This window comes from Serpula lacrymans (assembly GCF_000218685.1).
Source record: "Serpula lacrymans var. lacrymans S7.9 unplaced genomic scaffold SERLAscaffold_3, whole genome shotgun sequence".
Classification (NCBI taxonomy): Eukaryota; Fungi; Basidiomycota; class Agaricomycetes; order Boletales; family Serpulaceae; genus Serpula; species Serpula lacrymans.
This window is the reverse complement of record NW_006763292.1, coordinates 2,780,421-2,798,999: the sequence shown is the minus strand read 5'-3', so window position 1 is coordinate 2,798,999 and position 18,579 is coordinate 2,780,421. Positions and strand designations below refer to the sequence as shown.

Genomic DNA, 18,579 nt, shown 5'->3' with positions numbered 1-18,579 from the left:
TATGTACCATACACATGCGCCCTTATCTCCAGGTTCATATCGTCATCGAGGCCAAATTATTGTGTTATAAGTTGTGTTCAACGCAAGGTGTTTGATAGATCGTCATGGTGTCATCATCCTCGAATGGCTCGATTGAAACAGCCAGGGAGAAAATTTGGTTAATCACAGGTAAATCTTCCTCATAATTTAGATTTCCTCCAGCGAGAGATGTACTTTTTTTGAGCCAATTCTCATTTATGATGGGCAGGAACGTCCTCGGGTTTTGGTCGACGGCTGGTCGATATTGCCCTCGCTCGTGGTGACCGTGTAATTGCAACTGCACGCTCTCTCGACGCAATAAAGGACTTTCCTCAGTCTGATAAAGTCCGCTTACTGCGTCTTGATGTCACCGATGACTGTGACCACATTAAAACTGTGGTAGATGAAGCCGTAGCGACATGGGGACATATAGACGTTATAGTGAACAATGCGGGCATGGGCATCAATGGACTAATCGAGGAAGCAGGGTACCACAACAATTATGATTTTTGGGTGACAACACTGATCTCTAGCCCGTCTTTGTTTTTCTGATTTGTGCAGGTCAAAAGTGTTCAGAAGGGTGTTTGACACAAATTTCTTCGGCTTAATAGACGTTACGAATGCTGTGTTACCACACATGCGCGCTCGTAAATCAGGGGTTGTCGTCTTAATCGGTAGTCGATCTAGTTGGATGCCAGAGAATATGGTGGGTGGCAACGGCACTACTCGAAGTCTTTAAAATGCCCGCGATCTGACTTACACACTTCAAAGGGTTCAGGCAAGAAAACGACCAACATAGTCTTTGATACTGGTCGCTGATATTACTCGCAGCGTTGTATTGTGCCTCCAAGGCTGCTGTTCGCGGTAAGTAAGGTTACAATACACCTTCATCCGTGTCTGACCATAGTCTTAGCGTTCGGTGAGACGCTGTCAGCTGAAGTGGAGCAATTTGGTATCCGAGTACTCATAGTTGAACCGGGCGCTTTTCGCACTGAAGGGATACTCTCATATCCTTTCTACGAAGAACATTCTATCTCGAGCTATGATGATAGTCGCAACAGGAGCAAAGGTCGCCTTGGAGCAATACAGGGCAAGCAAAAGGGCGACCCAGTCAAGGCTATGGAGGTCCTTGTTGACGTTGTTAAGGGCGAAGGAATAGCTGCTGGAAAAGTTTGGCCGTTGTATTTACCCCTTGGCAGCGACGCGGATGAAGCCATACGGACGAAGTGCGATAAGATGGTAGGTGTATTGGATGAGTGGACAGATCTGGTTGGAGATTTGAACTTCGATGACTCAAATGTTAAGGCACTTGGGTAATAACATTATTTGTTTGCTATTCATCCGAATACTCTTTTAGCCCTTATCAACATCAACGAGAATGTGGTTGAAACACCTTCGGTATCATTTTCTTTATCATCCTATGGTGATGTTACTACTAAGGCAAGTTTTAATACGACCCTGGTAATTCTCTCAGCAAAGTGGTGGGTGTATAGACTTGGCTATTACTATCTTTCTGATTGCATCATTATGTAGCTCCCTTTTGTCCAAAAGCGGATATCAGAGAACCAGTGTTCCAATGAGTTTCATGTCATCTGGTACATTCATCAGCAAGTTCTTTGCCTGATGCCTCTGACGCACACCTCATCAAGCTTCACTGCACCATCAGTGAAATCCTCAGTGTCTAGTCCTTCTATGTTCTCTTCAAAACAAATATCCAAGGTAAGGTATTTTCATGTTATATATAGTTTTTCGACTACTAACGACGGCTATCGGGATGTCACAGCTCTATCTGGACCACTATCTAGTGCGTAGAGGACTCGAGAAGATAGCTGAGCAGGCGATTCATTTCTATGATGTATCTGATCGATGGTTCTTACGTTGAAAGGTCACCTGTAGTCGCATGAGACTCTTTGAGCGGTCCGCGGGACAACCTACTTGTCTCTTCCTCATAAATGAGGTAAGGACATACCTCTTACTGATATCGCTCTCCGTGAAGGAGACTACCAGAGGCTGAATTCCACCACCTACGACATAAATGGGGTTTAACCTGATGGATATTTGGAAATCGACCAATGCGCTGAACCCAATTTGAAATTGTTACTGTCAAACTCAGGCCTCAGGGCCGGCGATTAAGCTCGGACATTTGTCTGAAACTGTATGTCTGTGTGCCACGGACTAATCAAATGTCTTGTGTGTGGGGCGACTCGCAACGTTACTGCGAAGTGGTGCAGTATATAAGTAGTCAGATTGTCAACAAATTACTGTGGTTAGGACGGCAATATCCCCATCTCTCAGTAAGTCTGTTACTCTGCTCTTGGTAGGCTTCATACACTAACAAGTTTCTGTTACTAAGCGTCCTCATACACTGATATATCGATGGAAACTTATACTGCGTCGGCAACGCATCTATTAATTGACAATGTGAGCATGGGCCTCTCGTCATATGTTAAGCTAAGAAGGAAGTGAACCTTTTATTTATCAGTACTTTAGAGGTGTGCACACCTCGCTGTCATTTGTTTTATGTTTTCATATAGTTCTGGCAAGTTTCCGTAACCGCGATTTTCGTACGTCCAGATACCATATACTTTCCTAAACATGAAGCCTGATCATCTACGTTGGAGGCCTTCGAGTATTTATCCAATTTTGATGACGAAGTACATTCATGCAATTTTATTTGGAAACACTAGACTTATGTAATTGTATCCACAGATTGAACTCGGATGGAGGTCAAGGTGGGGCGCAGGAAAGGTGTTACTGTTGCTGGCACGTTATATCCCTTTCGTAATGCTCCCTACAAGCCTTTATGGTACGTGTATTTCGGTAAGAGAGTTGTTTTGAATATCTAACTGATGAATTAATTATTGAGGATAGCTTGTTCTTATTCTGACATCAATCCAAGTGTATGTTTCTTCTTCTGGTTTTAGATAGGAACTATGGATGAAACAATCATCATAGACCTGCCTATCGCTCTTTTATTTCGTCATAAGTAAGCTTGACACTACTTTTCTGAGTATAACACAAGTAAAATTCACTCAACCTCAACAGTATTGAATACTGCTATCATCCTGACTTCGGAATGTGTGGTCTAGGCTCATGCAGCTTTTTTTTCATATAATTAACTGTAATTGACTTTCGACTTCAGATACTTTCGGCCTCTGTATATATGCTATTTGGGTAGGGAATAAGGTGGTAACGTCATTGTCCATTTTCATTTATTCTGTGAGTGGGTCTACGTGGATCACTCTGAATAACAAAATATCTAACCTGTCGCCCGAGGCCTCTACCGTCTGTATTGTTATCATGGTAGGGCTTTACTTGCCCACAGTTACTTGTATGTCGTTGAACTGCCCATTAAACGCAATATTCACCTCTACCAGTTGCTCGGCCTCCTACACCCCTTATCTCAGGCTGTTACCAGACGGGCGGGGAGACATTTCTTGCTGGAAGCTTTGTGGCAATCATGATATCTGAAGCAGGCAAGCCTTTTCAACCACACGAGAGTATTATTTCTGAGCCCAACAACCATGCAGTCGTTCTGTCTCTCACATTGTACCGCGCATATCAACATTTGCAACCCAGTCAGAATCCTCTGTTTCTAAGTTTAGTTTACAATAGTGTTTTCTACAGTGTTATGGTATTTCGTGAGTCGGTCTTAATCTTATCCTTTGGATATTTATTGATGAAGTGGATCCAAAGTTTTTTCGACGATCAATGTCATCACTACTTTTCGTCTTACAATCACGGTACGTCTCTTTCCTCATGGAATGTGCATTCCTGTCCTTCACTATCCTATGCGCAGAATTCTGGAGTGTTGTACACGTGAGTTCTACCTTATTTTGTTTCAATCGTGACGTTCATTTTATTAACATATATTACATTGGCATTTAGCTATCAAACAATCATGCATGTCATATTTTCCGCGCGCATGCAGTTTCAGTTGAGGAAAATTAATCGCCGAAAGACAATGCCATTAGAGATGTCTTCTTCCACAGGAAATCCCGTTCAATAGCCACAGGTCTGTTCCTCTTGTTCCTGAAAGCATACACGAGCGGATCACAAAGTACTAGTTGCGCAACTCGCTTTCTTATTGCTTTGTGTGGGCGGTGTTAGTTCAGATAATATTTGATTTCGTTTCTTGATGCAGTGCCTGTGATGATCATGCTTTTATCCGGATATCGATGGCGCAGTGCTTGCTTGGCTCGTCATTCCCAATACCACACCATACTTGAAAGCTGGAGTGCGCTGTATCCGTGTCCCTCCCCCCACGGCCGATGATCATAAATAGCTTGAAGTACTGACAGGTTTTTGTCAGACTACAGTAGCTGTGATGCGTGGCTATTGACTTTATACCTGTCAAACTCAGTGTAGTACCCATCTGATGATGATGATGATGATGATGATATCTTCATGCGTGCGAGAATATCCTTTTGGTTTATAGAGTGTACAGTTTACCATATTCTGCAGATACTGAGTCCTTATAATCAGATAAATTGACTGACTCAGTGCCCTCGTCGCTAACCTACTCCCCTATGAAAGTATGTCGTCTCATTCTGTTGTTGTTGTCGCTGGTCGTCTCCAAACAGTTAGGGTGAGTATTTCAAGTTTGCTTATCTGTTGCACTTAATAGACGACCATTCTATGTTAATGCTTGAACCTAATGGGCTCCTTTCCTCCACGATAGTATGTCAACGGTACGTGACAGCAAGCATTCTGCTCTAGCATTACTGACGCTGAGGCCTTGGATCATATGTAGTGGTGTGCCTCACCATCTTGGTTAGTTTTAACACTCGTACATTTATTTCATGCTCTGAAACCATTCATATTCTAGGCCACAGATTACCTTCTAATGTTTGGTTCTGAGGTGGTGTCCCTTCCTAGACTTCGTCGTACTTTCAAAGTTAAACTGGTTTTTATTACTAGTACAATCACATCTGGGAATCAAAATGGAGTGCTATCAAAACCCTGTATCTTTTAGCCCGATATAGTGCATTCGTGGAGATGCCCTTGGTCATGATCCGTATGCATGTCTCGTCGTATCACATTTCCCCTTTCATAACTGATGTTCACCAGTCTATCACACCCCAAATATGCCCATCACTGTACGTGGAGACGAACTTTACCAAACTAGGGAATTATCATGATTTTTGTTCTTATCTGTATCTTGCAGAGATGTGCGTCCGTAAATCAGGCGGCTACATGTGCGTTGAACAAAACTATCAAACTCAACAAAACATTTATTACTTGTAGGGCTGACTGTTTTTGGCATTGCTATGGCGGAAGGTCTGTCTGATAGTCCACTATAATAGTGGAGGCTGATAGGTAGCAATGTGCCCGCAGTCATTCTCATCCTACGAACTTATGCCGTCTGGGGGCAAAACAAGAAGGTTTTGCTATTTATGGGCTTATTTTTCTGTGTACGTTGACATTCGTCTTTTGTTGTTGTGTTCCATGATAACAATGCTATAGGCAATTTTCTTCACAAATATCTCCGTATTGGTTGTGTTTCTAAAATACCTTCAATGTAAGTCCTTGTATCATAATACTTCATCGAGATTTCAACAGACGACCATTCATTTGAGTCGGCCCTCTCCCTTCACCCACAATCCCAGGATGCAACACTGTTAAGAGTAGCGACATCCTCGGCATTGTTTGGATACTTTTGATATTGCACGAAACAGGTACATTCTTAAATACTTCTAATTTATCTAGAGGCTGACATACTTGCAGTGATCTTATTCCTGACGCTATATCAGGGCTTAAAACACCTTCGTTACTGCAGGGGTCGTTTGTGGGTGACACTATTCACTGATGGGATTATCTATTACCTCTTATTTCTCGGTAAGTGCCTGGTGTAACTGGCCCTCTAACACGGCTGATTGTGCTGCGGTTACAGTGAATATGATAGCCAATGTCATTATATTATTTGGCCTTCCTGTAAGTTCTTGCCCCTAATTCTGGTGGTATCATGATCGTAACGCAATCCTTCTGCCAGGTCCAGTATAGCGATTTCTTGAATCCGTCAGTCAGAGCATCCTTACATCCATTGATACGAATGCGGACTAAAATCTACTTAAGTTTTCAAGGCGTTATACACAGCGTACTTTCCTGCCGAGTAATCCTCAACTTGCGGGCAGCAGGTTCTAGGCAGGATAGTTTGCTGGGAGAGACATCGCAATCATTGCAATTTGCTATGCAGCAACGTGCCGGAACCACCTCTTCCAGCAGTACATCTACGGTTGTACAAATTGCAAATTCTCGCAACATTGACGAAGAACATGGCGTTGATGACCAGACATGACATGATGGCAATATGATTCAACGATGGTATGACGGCATAACAAAGAAGATAAATATTTACTCTGCAATTATGCTGTATACTTATTTGGAATAAACTGTCAGCTCGACAGAACAACTTCTGTCATCGGATTCAGCTCAATGATTCCTTAGATCCTCCATGACAATCTATGGTATTGAATATGTCGTAAGGAACATGCCCTCCCCATGATCCCGAATTTCATTAGGCTAATCGAACAAAAGTAGTCATGTAGGTGATTCTATGCAGTTCCGGACGCGCTGCACCTCTTCAATGCCTAAATATCATCCCACTCGCCACCTGTCCGGTAATCTCATAATAGACTATTAATGTCATTTGTCCCCGGAGTCTCCTAGTAGCTGGAAATAGTGTCCCTAGTAGTCTCTACGTGCGAATCGTATTGACCGCGATGGTAGTGCCAAGGAGTCACACCGATTGCGAGCGACCTTCAGAAGATGAAGCTGCATACGGGTTACTAGTACAGTGTGCATCATAGCCTGGGGCCTACACATATTTGCTTCGTGTCAGCCAGTACAAAACTATAGGACTTTTGAGAAAAAGAAGCATACTGGCCCAGGATGTCATTATACGCTGCCTATTATTGTCAGGATGGATTAGTACAGTATCATGCCAGAAACGAAAGCCATGGGCATACGGGCACAACATTCAAGATCACCACGTTCAACAGAGAGAAAACTACGCACAATAAGCAAACTGAGTGGAAAATATTTTTTGAAAGATCGTTTTCTTACTAAGGATGCAAACACCATAGGCGAGACCGTCCGCGAACAATGCAGTTACCAAAGGACTAGATGTGCCTATGGAGTCATAGTAGTCAACTGCTTGATACGTGGCGAGACCTAGGATAACTTCATAGATAGGGACATAAGGACATGTTAGCCTACAAAACTTGACATTGATTTTAAAACTCTTACTTGTTTCGGATACTATGACAACAATGTAACAACCAAACAAGATGTTTTCACTGTGCCTTATATAACATCCAGTAATAGCAAGTGATGGAGGATGACCGACTAAATGCAAGTTATACGGTTCACAAAATCAGATGCAAACGTAGCTGTATACACACATGAGGTAGAACGCAAGTAAAAGGATACTATGATTAGAATTATGCAAACAGCAACCTAGACGAACATGTTCGTTAGCATTACATCCTGCTCAACAGGCGACCCACTCACTGCAGTAAAGGACGATAGCAGGAGGCGGATGCGCTTGTTATTCATGAAAACAGCATAGATACGCAACGACAGAAAAACTAGAAGAGTAAAGTTAGCATAACCAGGTACAAGGAGAAAATATGGTTTTTACTTTCCGCTGCAATCATCGAAAAAGAGTTCAAGACTGATGGGATAGGTAAGCGCACCGTGAGTAGCTTAATCAATACCAGCTGCTGAGTTAGCTGACCTATAAAGGATATATAGACTCCATGACATAGCTGGAAGGGAGTCGTATGTACAATGGTACGACTAAATTAATGATAGCTTACTTCGAGATTAATAACTGGGAATAAAGAGGCTAGAATGATAACTGTTACATTACAACTGAGCGAAATTCGCTAGAATAGCACATACCATACGATACCAGAGGAAGGGAGACAAACTGGATATAGCGCGAAAACAGGAACAGTGCTTTAACCGGCCTCATGGCAGATTTCCATATCAATTCAACCTTGTGAGGATATAAAACTTGGCGAGCGGCTGGAAATTAAAATACAGGGCGGCATACCTCGTATTGAAAGGTCAAAAAGTAGTCTAGGATCTTAACGAACAAAAGATATAAATGATCAATCCCATATGTTAGCTGATGATATTATGACTGACGAATATTGTTGTAGAAGCAACTAATTTCCAAAGTGAATATGGGCTGTCTTCCTTGCATAAGCACTGATGTACCCGCACCTTGAAAATACTGAGATGCTTAATCAGTACCTCCTATTGTGAGGGATGATGAAAACTTACTCTAACTAGTTGGTATGCTACCACTGTCTGCGTGTTCATGGCCATCAGTTAAAACAACACAGTGGTACGTTATTGTCTACCCGCTTATAAATAACAAGAATCACAACTAACTGGTGATGGTGCAGTGCTTTCTGGCCTTACATAGTGGCGTACGTTGAACGTGGTAAGTTAGTACAGTGATTGATTTCTCTGATACGTGGATTTGATAGTTACCGTAGATACTTGTCAGAGCAGTACCAGTAACTTCGGGACCCCCTGCACTATCTATCGTTGGTGCATGTAGTGTACTAGGTGACAGAAGCTATCGCGGTCTGCCAGTGTTACAATGGTGGCTATCTCCTGAATGCGGTGAATCCCTATGTCCGGGAAATGTCACTTATCGATGGTTGTAAAGCTATGAGTCTAGGGTGAACGAACCGGCGTAATGAATCTCCGGGTTGAAACACTTCGCGAGCTATAGAGTTGACGCTGTGATGGCCACCGATGCCGCGCGCTCGATAATACAGTAGAAAAATGGCCTTGAAATACGCCTATAAGTCTGGGTGTGACACTGCCCAATGCCAGGTCGGATTGGAAAGTGGATAGTTCCATTGACTTCGTCGTCGTCGGCATTGAGGTTACATGGTGCGAAGGACATATGCTGCTTTCGAGGTCTTGTATCTTATCCACGACATCCTTTATCCAGAAAGAAAGGTGATAAGCAAAGTAATGTAAAGATACAAGGACAAGTGCGAAAGTAAAGTTAAAGGCATAATTGAAGTTTCGAAGGGCGCGTTGGTGGTGTCCCGAGCCGACAGAGCACGTGCCGCCCGCCAGACCGCCAAGTGCCGAGCTGGTACTGACTTAAAAGACCTGGCAATTGTATAGGTCGGATCAAACGACACCGACCCCGTTACAGTGCTCCCTAAAAGCCGTAACTCATCACCGCCTTGACCTAAAGAAACATGCAGCGCTGGAGTCACTCTTTCATATAGTAAACAGGTCTTTTCTATCTCGCTTCCTCCTTTATCGTCCTCCGCACAATGGTAGGTCGTCAAGGATCCTCTGTTGCGGTACCCCGGTTGGGCGGTAAAGCTGCAGTAGCATTATTTGCTGTCGTTCTTTTCGCCTTTGTCATAGAGACACAGCTAACCCAGGTGTGTAGTTTTCCAAACCTTGCCATCATCTCAGTGGTTGAGTATCCGAATACAGTATGTGCAATCTACCTTGGGGTTTAGACAACCTTATTTCATCTTGTAAGAGAAGCCCGCTCGTTAAATCCTACCATCCATCTGATCAAAATTGCACAGCTACATCGTCCATTCAGCATTCTTGCTGTCCTTTCCTATCCATTATCTATATCTACTATCCGCCACCAAATATACCCACCGCGCACTCGTATCCGGTCTCTCCACCGCAATTAGTCGTCAGCTATCTAACAAGTTGGATGTCCCACATACGCATCAACCGTCGATATTTCCGACCTTAAGATTTGTAGTGCTCGCCATAATCTTGACAGCAGGATATAGCGTTCCAGGACTTCTCTGGTTCGCCGCTATCTCGCTCGCTCCGTAAGTTTATTTTCTTCATATCTCGTTATTCTCCTTATTGAAAGTCTGTGAAGTGTGACTGATGTTACTGCAATCTGGAATGCAAATGCCTTTTTTGCATATCTCCTTTCCGTCAAACTCCTTAATCTTAAGTGGGATGTGCGTCGTTTAGGCGCCGTCTTCCTTGCTACTTTAGGTGTTTTGGCTGTCGTATACGGCGGAAGCACATCTTCGACGCATGATTCTGTCGCTGAGGAAGCATCTGTCCAATCACCTTCTCAGCAACCGTCGTCTCCATTCATCGGAGATATGCTGACACTCGTGGCATCATTTGCTTACGGACTCTACCAAGTATTGTACAAGAAATTCGCCGCTCTTCCTTCCGATCCAGAACTAGCATCGGACACGTCGTTCTACGAGTACCTCTCAGATTCCGAATCGAGTCTTGTAGAAGAAGGTGATGAGCCCGTTATATCAGCCGATGACGAGATCGCGTATCCCCCTCCTTTTGGGCTTCATCCAAACCTGCTCACAGGGACGATCGGTCTATTCACGCTTCTCACTCTATGGATACCGATTCCACTCCTTCATTATTATGATATCGAAAAGTTCGCCCTCCCTGCCAATCTTCGTACCACCGGGGTCATCGCGGGGATCGCCTCCAGTGGTGTTGTATTCAACTCAGGATTTATGGTAAGAAACCTTGGCCTATTAACCTTTATAATACCCTTATAAATTCTAAATTCTACTATAACAGATCTTGTTAGGCGTTTGGGGACCGATAGTGACCTCTGTCGGAAACCTATTAACTATAGTGCTCATCCTTCTATCAGATGTAATCTTCGGCTTTGCTGCTATAACGCCGTGGAGTTTGGCTGGCGCTGGTACGATAGTTGCGGCTTTTGCAGTGTTGGTATATACGATGTATGAGAGATAATAGCTATGTCACACAGTTGCAATGTCCCTTTTGATCCTATATCATCACTGAAGATACATACAAATGCAAGAATCTACTGTACAAATGATATTGATCTGCTCTCTTCAACTGTGTTCTACTCTTCCCTATGTACACAGAACTGGACAATGTACAGAGGGCTGTTACTAGAACATCGTGACGCGTGTGGCACTCTCCGATTGCAGGCTAATAAGCTGGTGTGATACGCAGCGTCAGCAATCATCATGGACAAAGCGGATAGATGTGAGTTTTGTTGCGTCAGTCGCAGAGTCAGGATTGCGAGCGTCCCTGTCAATTTCGAGAAGATGGAGTTGCATGCGCGTCGCTAGGATTGTGTGTGTGATGGCCTGGAACCTATTCAGAGAGTTTTATAATACGCTATCAATGAGACTTCACATGATAAGGACAGAAAACCGAGGAATTTACGTGGCGAGAAGGTTACTGTATTCTGCCTAACCGCTATTCAGCGTACTACGCACAAGATCAGCACCAGCTAAAATAGGCTCACCGGAACAGTGTACAACAGCAATACGTTTGTCAAAGAAAAGACTGTATGGAAATTTAATTATCGACGAATACACACTAGTTGACGGGCCAAGAAGGGGGACCGATGGCTTACAAAACATGCAGGCACAGTAGAAGAGACCATCCGCGAAAAGCACCTTTACGAGTGGATTGGATATATATGCAGAGTTAAAGTAACTCCTTGCTCTGTAACCCATAAGGGATAGATGGACTATTGTACGTGAGACAACAGGTCATCATGGATGGAGATGAAGGAACCTCACTTGTTTCCGTGGCCATGACAACCACATAACTCCCTGATATAATTTTTCCATCGCCCGTTAGCTGACATCCAATACTCAGCGAGGAAGGCTTTATGACTGTTAACGCCGCGTATAGATCAATAATCGACATCAGTGACTGCAATTTCACTTGTATGATATACAAGATACGCATACATGATATTGAACGCATGTAGAAAGCCACGATGAGCGTTACAGATGTGATTGCAATCTGTCAATATGAAGACACTTTTTAGGGTAGATAGTTGTGTAAGAGGACGTCACATACCGTTGCGCACGATGCTAGTAGTATACAAACACCTCTCTTACCCATCCAGATGGCATAGATGCGCAACCCAAGGAATACTAGATATATCAAAAATGAGCTATGCTATAACCCAAAGTAGTGGTTCCATCCACATTCTGCGATTGTAATCGACAAAGCATCCAATACTGTGAAGATGTTGGACCACGAACATATCAGTCACAGACATTATATGAAACCAAGCGGCGACGAACCAATAGATGAGTAGAAAACCGCAGGGCATAGCTGAAACGTGTGATTAGCTGCAGAATTGAAGCCGGGATGATGACATACTCCTGGATTGATGTTAGGTGCCAACGACGCTATACAAAAAGCTGAACTACCCCATTTACATAATTGTGAACATGTTCTTACCATACAAACTCAGAGGAATGGATACAAAAGGTATGTAACGAGCGACAAAGAACATCACTTTCGTTAAACCAAGACTAGATTTCCAAATCAAGTTGACCTTCAACGTTGTGATGAAGAATGAGTAAAATGCACTTCAATTATGAGTGCATTGATATTTACTTCGTCCACGAAGGTTATGAAATAGTCCAGCGCCTTAAATGCAAGAAATGTTCGTGGACATAAAATTTTGGGAAGCAAAGAGCACTTACAAAAATGGTCGCAATAGAAACTAGCGGAGATGCGTAGTATAAGCCTTTCATTTGACTACTTTCGTGCTATGACAGCTTACCTTGAAAAAACTACAGTGGGCCGATCAGTATGAAAGCATTGTTGAAGCCAATTTTAGGGACGAATAAAGACTCACATTGACCAATTGGCCTTCAGCTAAGTATACATCTTCAGGTTGTGTAGCGAAATCGATTGGCAGGAACATGTGAGGCTTCAGTGGTATCACGAGTATACTGCTCAACCACCTGGACCTACACTTAAGCTACGGGAGGCAATGACAATGGCGATTGGCTCATTACCAACTGGCCAATCACATTGTTACCATCACACAGCAACTAGAGCGTATGTAATTCGAGTCCGAGGGAGAGGCAGATGCGCAGGGTGGCATATATCAAACGCAAGTGTCTGATGGGCCACCGATCCTGCTGCTTTGAGGATCAAGGTCACTGGGAGATTCGGCAGTCCCTCCGTTAAAAGCGTCGGATGGATATGAGCAGTCACATCCTTGGTCTGTGTATCTGGAAGTTCTGGTCCCACAGCAACACCTATCGAACACGTATATGCTGACAGTTACTGTTCTCATGTGGAGGGAGCGCCTGTAGCCAATAAATGATCGGAATGGAAGATCGATGCGGCTGTAACAAAAACCAGACATCAGTATTGATTTAAGCCTTTGGCTGTGGTGCTGCGGTGGTAATGGTATGACAGGATAAAAGGCATAGTCGGATCATTTAAAAGGACTCATCCACGGCGAGTTGTTGAATATTGAGGCTTTCAGTGATTTCATCGTTTATTTTATCGTCCAGTTATCACTTGAGCCGTGTAAATTAAGAGAGAACGGTTCTGTTGGTGTCATGATATGATATGGGTCCGAGAGGCAGTGCCGCTGTGTAAATACCTGATACTAGGTCACGTGTTTTACTCGTCACCATACCCTCAACTACAACTTTCAAAGTTGGTAAAACATGGCTCGTGCTCACCGTGTTGCGCTCGCGTCTACATTCCTTATTACTCTCTATATTCTCGCATTGTATACTATTCTTCCAGTCCCACTAGTCGATGCAGAAGTCGCCAAAGATGTTCTACCGCTGGTCAGTACACCACCTTGCTGATGCATCGCTCCGTTTCAATCCAGTTCGTCGTACTACTTTTGCTGATCTACATGAAACCATAGATTCCATGGTGGCTGTTGGTTTCCTTTGGTTCATACTCGCTATGGAGCCTTGGCTGGGGCTTGTTCACATTCAGAGATTGTCCAGAGGCATATGAGGAGCTGCTTAAGGTGAGTTGGTTGCCGGCATTTACTCGGTCTTTACACACGATTATCTTTCCTTGGGGTCGGTCATATCCTTATTAGTGGTTATGAATGTATGTTTGCACTGCAAAGGCAATGCTAAGGAACATAACTTGCTCTTCTTATTTGCCACTCGTCCGTCAATCATTGGGCTCATTCCTCTCACTCTTTCTAGGAAATAAATGAGGCCAAAAACGACTTGCGTACGAAGGGAGTTACTGTCGATTGATGTCTTGCAGTCATAATGTTATCATATCATCACTCCAAAACACTAGCCTGGCAGAAGTGGTGCATGTGTGTCAAGTGAAGCTCGGAGAAAAGTCATACAAGGTGTTTCATCGGACACTGGAAGTCTAGGCTAGGAGATGCATCACTTGCGCATTGCATTAATCTAGTATACATCGACATCAAAGCCTCATCGACTGGTTTGAGCCATATAGAAAACATATACAAAATGCAAGACGGGGATTACACTGACTACTTGACTAAGATGAGCTATACACTACAACAGAATAATACACAATTACGTGCTTCTACAATTTTACCAATTCATCGAACGTCTGATTGTCCAATGAATCTATGATATTTCGAGGGATGCAAGCTTCGCTGCTGTCTCCTTCGTCTCCTGCTCCCACATCTTCCGCATCTTTGGATGCTTCGCGAAATATTCACGACAGTCATGGCATCGGATGAAATAGGCTGAAGACGTTTCACCATAGCCAAGCAACAGACTAGACACGAATGATGATGAGGAACGAATGTCAATTTAGGAATCCTGGGGTACTTACAACTCAGGAAGAACGTCCCCAACAACATCAAGTTCCCCGTTGGGGAGACAGTCTTCACAGAAGGCTTGTGGGCAAGTTTGACATCTGAAGCAGAGCGTTGAACACTGGAACGACTTCCCCCCATTTTTAAACTTACCTAAACAACATCCCACCAGCCTGCTGCGTATTCCGATCGCAAGTCGCACAAGAGTGCTGACTGCATGGCAGAGATAGCGAGCGCTGCACTTGTTGACGGCTCACGCCATGGCATTTAGCATGGAATACTGCACAAAAAGGTTCGAGTTCAATACACATCTCGGACCCAGCAAACAGTGGATCTTACCCCGAGGGCAAGATGTACATAGGACGAGCTCGCCACCGTCTCGACAGTAAATGCACCAGTCTTCCCAATCATATTTCTTCCTCTGGCGTTTGGGCGCTACGGTGGTGACCTCCGACGGATCACTCTGCAACATCTGTTAGCGAAGAAACTATGTATCATCAATACAGCACTCACGTCTTGGCCAAGATGTTCTGCGATGACTGGTATACCATCAATAATGACCGTGCGATCAATATGTGCACGTTTCTGTAGCTCTCGCCATTCTTGCGCAATCTGAAAATTATCCTGGGTCCGGTGAATCACCTTCCCTTCAAATAATCTACTCTGGACCTGAGCAATGCCACTCAGCAACCGCCGCTCCTCTTCTTCAGCATCGTGGAGGAGCATTTCATCTACTTCCTGCTTCACGGATCCTATTTCTTGCTTTATCTTAGCGTCTCGTGCTCCCTCACGAGTTCGCGAAGCGTTCAGAATATCGCCAATAGGTGAACTCAAGAATCGCCCAAGATCCATAGCTTCATCCGACCTTGATAGAGCGCTACTACCTTTTCGGAGTATATCCATAAGCTCAGATGTGCCAAGTTGCGTATTGTCCTCGTTGCTAGAAGTTTCGGAAGAGCTCATAATTTTGATCGATAGGAAGAGTTTTCGACGAATACGATCAAGCATCTGATCTTCAACACTTCCCTGGCAAATCAGTCTATAAACCTGATGAGTCGCAATGGTCAACCATTATGAAACTCGAGGACATTCTACCAAAGACGTACTTGGACAACTTTGGTTTGTCCTATGCGGTGGGCCCTGGCGATAGCTTGGAGATCATTCTATAAATCAATCAGCATATATAGTTCTCCAGGCACTATACTTACTTGGGGATTCCAATCAGAGTCGCACATGATCACAGTCGATGCTTTCGTTAAATTGATGCCTAAGGGAATAAATTTTAATAAGGTACAGAAGTGCAAGTTCAAGGGAGGTATACCCAAGCCCCCAGCTTTAGTCGAAATAAGGAAAACCTGATAAGCTGTGGATATTATTATAATTTCATTAGCTCGGTGGGGTGGGAGTCAAGGCCAACTTACGAGACTTTTCTTGTTGAAACTGCAAGAAATTTGATTAGTGCCTAAAACTTTCCCACAGCAACGACCAACTCACCAGTTTGATGTTCAGCGCACGACGAGGACGATTGGTTTCACCATCAAGCCGCGCATATGGTATAGCTCGCAAAGCTAGAAAGTCTTCCAGAGTATCGAGCATGCTAAAAAGAAAAAGAAAAACAGTAAACATAAATTATTTCAAACCTAGTCTCTTAGCTTGCCTTGTCCATTGCTATTGATAGAATGCTTCAAATCAATTTTCTCAGAATTGACACTAGAAAAATCACGTACCGTGAAAATCAAGACACGCTCGCCTTTCGGCAGAACATCGGCGAGTATCTTGTCGATTACGATTAATTTTGAGGATGAAGCTACAATATGTTCGCCAATCTGGTAGGGAGAGGGAGAGGCGTCTTTTAAGAGATATGGGCTTTGAAAAATTGTCAGCGATGAGGGAAGACCACTTGGTCAAGTTAAACGTACTGATCGCAGACTTTTCGCAGTTGCATCAGCAGGTTCATTAACTTCCGCCATTCTACCAATGATATAAGCCATGTGCCACAAAATAATATGAAGGTCATCTTACGGTTAGCCTCGCCACTACTGCTTCGGTTGATTTGGGATGCTATATGAGACAGAACTTCGCGTCGTCCATCATCCAAAGGACCATCTTCAAGCTTTGAGATGAATATTTGTTTTAAATCTAGGGTATCCATCCGTGTGAGTAATCTATATGTCCAGAATCGTTGCGCCTCGGTCATTGGGATGAACACAGTAAGCTCTTCGCGTGGAGGTACGTTAATGTCTACGTTGGCTTTCGTCCTTCTAATCATAATTACTGCTAGAAGTTCCTGAGCGGCTTTCAGAAAAGGGATGGAATATGATCCACGGGAGAGATCAAAGGACTCTTTAAACCGGCGTTCAGAGGGCGCTGTGAATACCGTAGGGTACAACCAATGAAGAAGACCCCACAACTCAACGAGGTTGTTCTGCACAGGCGTGCCGGTTAAGACTGACAGAATATAACAACGTTAAAATTTAATGAGATGGTCGATGTCAGAAAAAACTACTCACTCAGTCGATGAAGCGCTCCAATACCCTGCACCTTGCTTGCGAGATTCGTATCTGAATTCTTGATCCTGTGTCCTTCGTCTAATACGCAATACATCCACCTCCGGCTCTTGAACCACGAGTCCTCAGCCACAAATGCCTCGTAGGTCGTGATGCATAGATCAAATGGTATCTCGACTCCTCGCATGCTATTCTTCAAACGATCGCGCTCCGACTGAGTTCCGTGAAACCGCAGAGTCCGTAGGGATGGGAGCCACCGTGCCACTTCCTGGGTATCAATTCCAGTCAATCTCTTGAACTAGATAGGGTAGCGTATACTCACATTTTGCCATGATGAAAGCACGGATAGAGGACAAATGATCAAATGTGGATCTTGTTTTCCTATAAATTGATTAAGGAAATCGAATATGCTAAATCGCGAAACAATAATACCCTTCGTGTTTTCCCTCACATGTGCAAAAAGAGAAAGAGTCTGGCATTACTTATTAGCTCTAATGCTTTTCATATAAGATTTTTGATAATCACCTGCAGCGTTTTTCCTAGACCCATTTCTAGATAAAACGTGAATAGAGAGTACGTATATTATGAGCAAATCACTGACCATCTCCAAGGATGCAATTCATGCCTGTACTGCATCAATAGACTAATTAATGAAGCAAAAAAAACACTCGCACCATTGTTATGCATATATACCAGAAAAGCAAGACCTTGAAGCTTGCGGAGAGTTCATCGGTATCAATGCATCAATGCATGGTACGAAAGGACTCACCTGATATTCCTTCATCGTACCTCCTTGTATCAACTTCGGTTGCTCATCGAGAGCATGGAATGGAATATATGATGCCTTTTCCCCAGATTCCTCGATCTCATTTTTCAGATTATCGAAGAATGTTGAAGCAGGCAAAAGAGGCAAGAACAGATCCCTATGCCGGTGAAGCCAACGCCGCCTAGCAGCATCTAGTTGGATTCTTTTTGCGATTATGACGATGGTGTTCTGAAGAGACCAAGAAACGTGAAATACTGTAGACGATGAGAGTGAGGTTTTGCACAAACCGCCTTCTTATTATCCATCTTCTGTTTTTTCCTTCCTCCGTCGTTTTCGATGACCGATATTGAGATTGCTCTCGCGCGCTTGTTATGATTTGTCTGGGTATACGATACGAGGCCCATAGAGCGACGCGCTCGAATAGTTGCCTTGCCATCATCGTTTGATTTCAGTAAGTCAGGCGACGGGTCTGCTACCCTAGTGGGTGTACTGGCTGTTGTGGCGGAGATGAGGTCGAGTTCGTCGTCTTGTGTGAGGTCAATTGTACTCTTTGCCTGAATATCTAACGCTCTATCCTGCGATATGTTGGTTTTAATGTGGATCATAGGTGCCATGTTATTGGGAATATAGGATGTGCGAATGAGCCCTAACTGTTATTCGTTGTAGAGGGGTTTCAGACAGTAAATTTACGCGCTGAATTAGGGCCGGCTGATTCG

The 18,579-nt window shown here is 43.7% G+C and overlaps 6 protein-coding genes across 6 annotated transcripts; 4 read left to right on the top strand and 2 right to left on the bottom strand.

Moving 5' to 3' along the window:
- Positions 1-104: 104 nt before the first annotated feature.
- Positions 105-1,335, top strand: SERLADRAFT_366489 (uncharacterized protein; the record flags this gene model as incomplete). The annotated part of the gene is made up of 5 exons (XM_007314929.1): positions 105-168; positions 248-506; positions 580-731; positions 850-882; positions 932-1,335. The coding sequence occupies 5 exons, from the start codon at positions 105-107 to the stop codon at positions 1,333-1,335; spliced, it is 912 nt and encodes a 303-aa protein (XP_007314991.1).
- A 3,363-nt stretch (positions 1,336-4,698) lies between these two features.
- On the top strand, positions 4,699-6,420 carry SERLADRAFT_459594 (uncharacterized protein; the record flags this gene model as incomplete). The annotated part of the gene is made up of 13 exons (XM_007314928.1): positions 4,699-4,709; positions 4,772-4,788; positions 4,844-4,879; positions 4,939-5,035; positions 5,089-5,117; positions 5,186-5,216; positions 5,266-5,298; positions 5,356-5,432; positions 5,485-5,539; positions 5,798-5,856; positions 5,912-5,952; positions 6,011-6,036; positions 6,094-6,420. The coding sequence occupies 8 exons, from the start codon at positions 5,188-5,190 to the stop codon at positions 6,314-6,316; spliced, it is 543 nt and encodes a 180-aa protein (XP_007314990.1).
- Positions 6,421-7,295: 875 nt separating this feature from the next.
- Positions 7,296-8,726, bottom strand: SERLADRAFT_459593 (uncharacterized protein; the record flags this gene model as incomplete). The annotated part of the gene is made up of 10 exons (XM_007314927.1): positions 7,296-7,365; positions 7,422-7,476; positions 7,531-7,607; positions 7,661-7,693; positions 7,757-7,787; positions 7,839-7,867; positions 7,924-8,020; positions 8,078-8,110; positions 8,173-8,250; positions 8,311-8,726. Coding segments are annotated over 10 exons (546 nt in total), but the record flags the coding sequence as incomplete, so codon positions are not given.
- Positions 8,727-9,185: 459 nt separating this feature from the next.
- On the top strand, positions 9,186-11,083 carry SERLADRAFT_359958 (uncharacterized protein; the record flags this gene model as incomplete). The annotated part of the gene is made up of 5 exons (XM_007314926.1): positions 9,186-9,446; positions 9,502-9,545; positions 9,600-9,860; positions 9,914-10,532; positions 10,597-11,083. The coding sequence occupies 5 exons, from the start codon at positions 9,333-9,335 to the stop codon at positions 10,774-10,776; spliced, it is 1,218 nt and encodes a 405-aa protein (XP_007314988.1).
- A 2,407-nt stretch (positions 11,084-13,490) lies between these two features.
- Positions 13,491-14,048, top strand: SERLADRAFT_366486 (uncharacterized protein; the record flags this gene model as incomplete). Its single annotated transcript, XM_007314925.1, has 3 exons — positions 13,491-13,616; positions 13,700-13,807; positions 13,995-14,048. 3 exons carry the CDS (start codon positions 13,491-13,493, stop codon positions 14,046-14,048), a joined length of 288 nt encoding a protein of 95 aa, XP_007314987.1.
- A 348-nt stretch (positions 14,049-14,396) lies between these two features.
- Positions 14,397-18,477, bottom strand: SERLADRAFT_434683 (uncharacterized protein; the record flags this gene model as incomplete). Its single annotated transcript, XM_007314924.1, has 21 exons — positions 14,397-14,550; positions 14,608-14,691; positions 14,744-14,870; positions 14,930-15,053; positions 15,104-15,637; positions 15,697-15,753; positions 15,799-15,857; positions 15,912-15,953; positions 16,012-16,030; positions 16,085-16,158; positions 16,231-16,258; positions 16,318-16,456; positions 16,510-16,561; positions 16,613-17,038; positions 17,101-17,365; positions 17,420-17,569; positions 17,623-17,648; positions 17,699-17,722; positions 17,772-17,811; positions 17,867-18,091; positions 18,151-18,477. The coding sequence occupies 21 exons, from the start codon at positions 18,475-18,477 to the stop codon at positions 14,397-14,399; spliced, it is 2,976 nt and encodes a 991-aa protein (XP_007314986.1).
- Between the last annotated feature and the right edge of the window lie 102 nt (positions 18,478-18,579).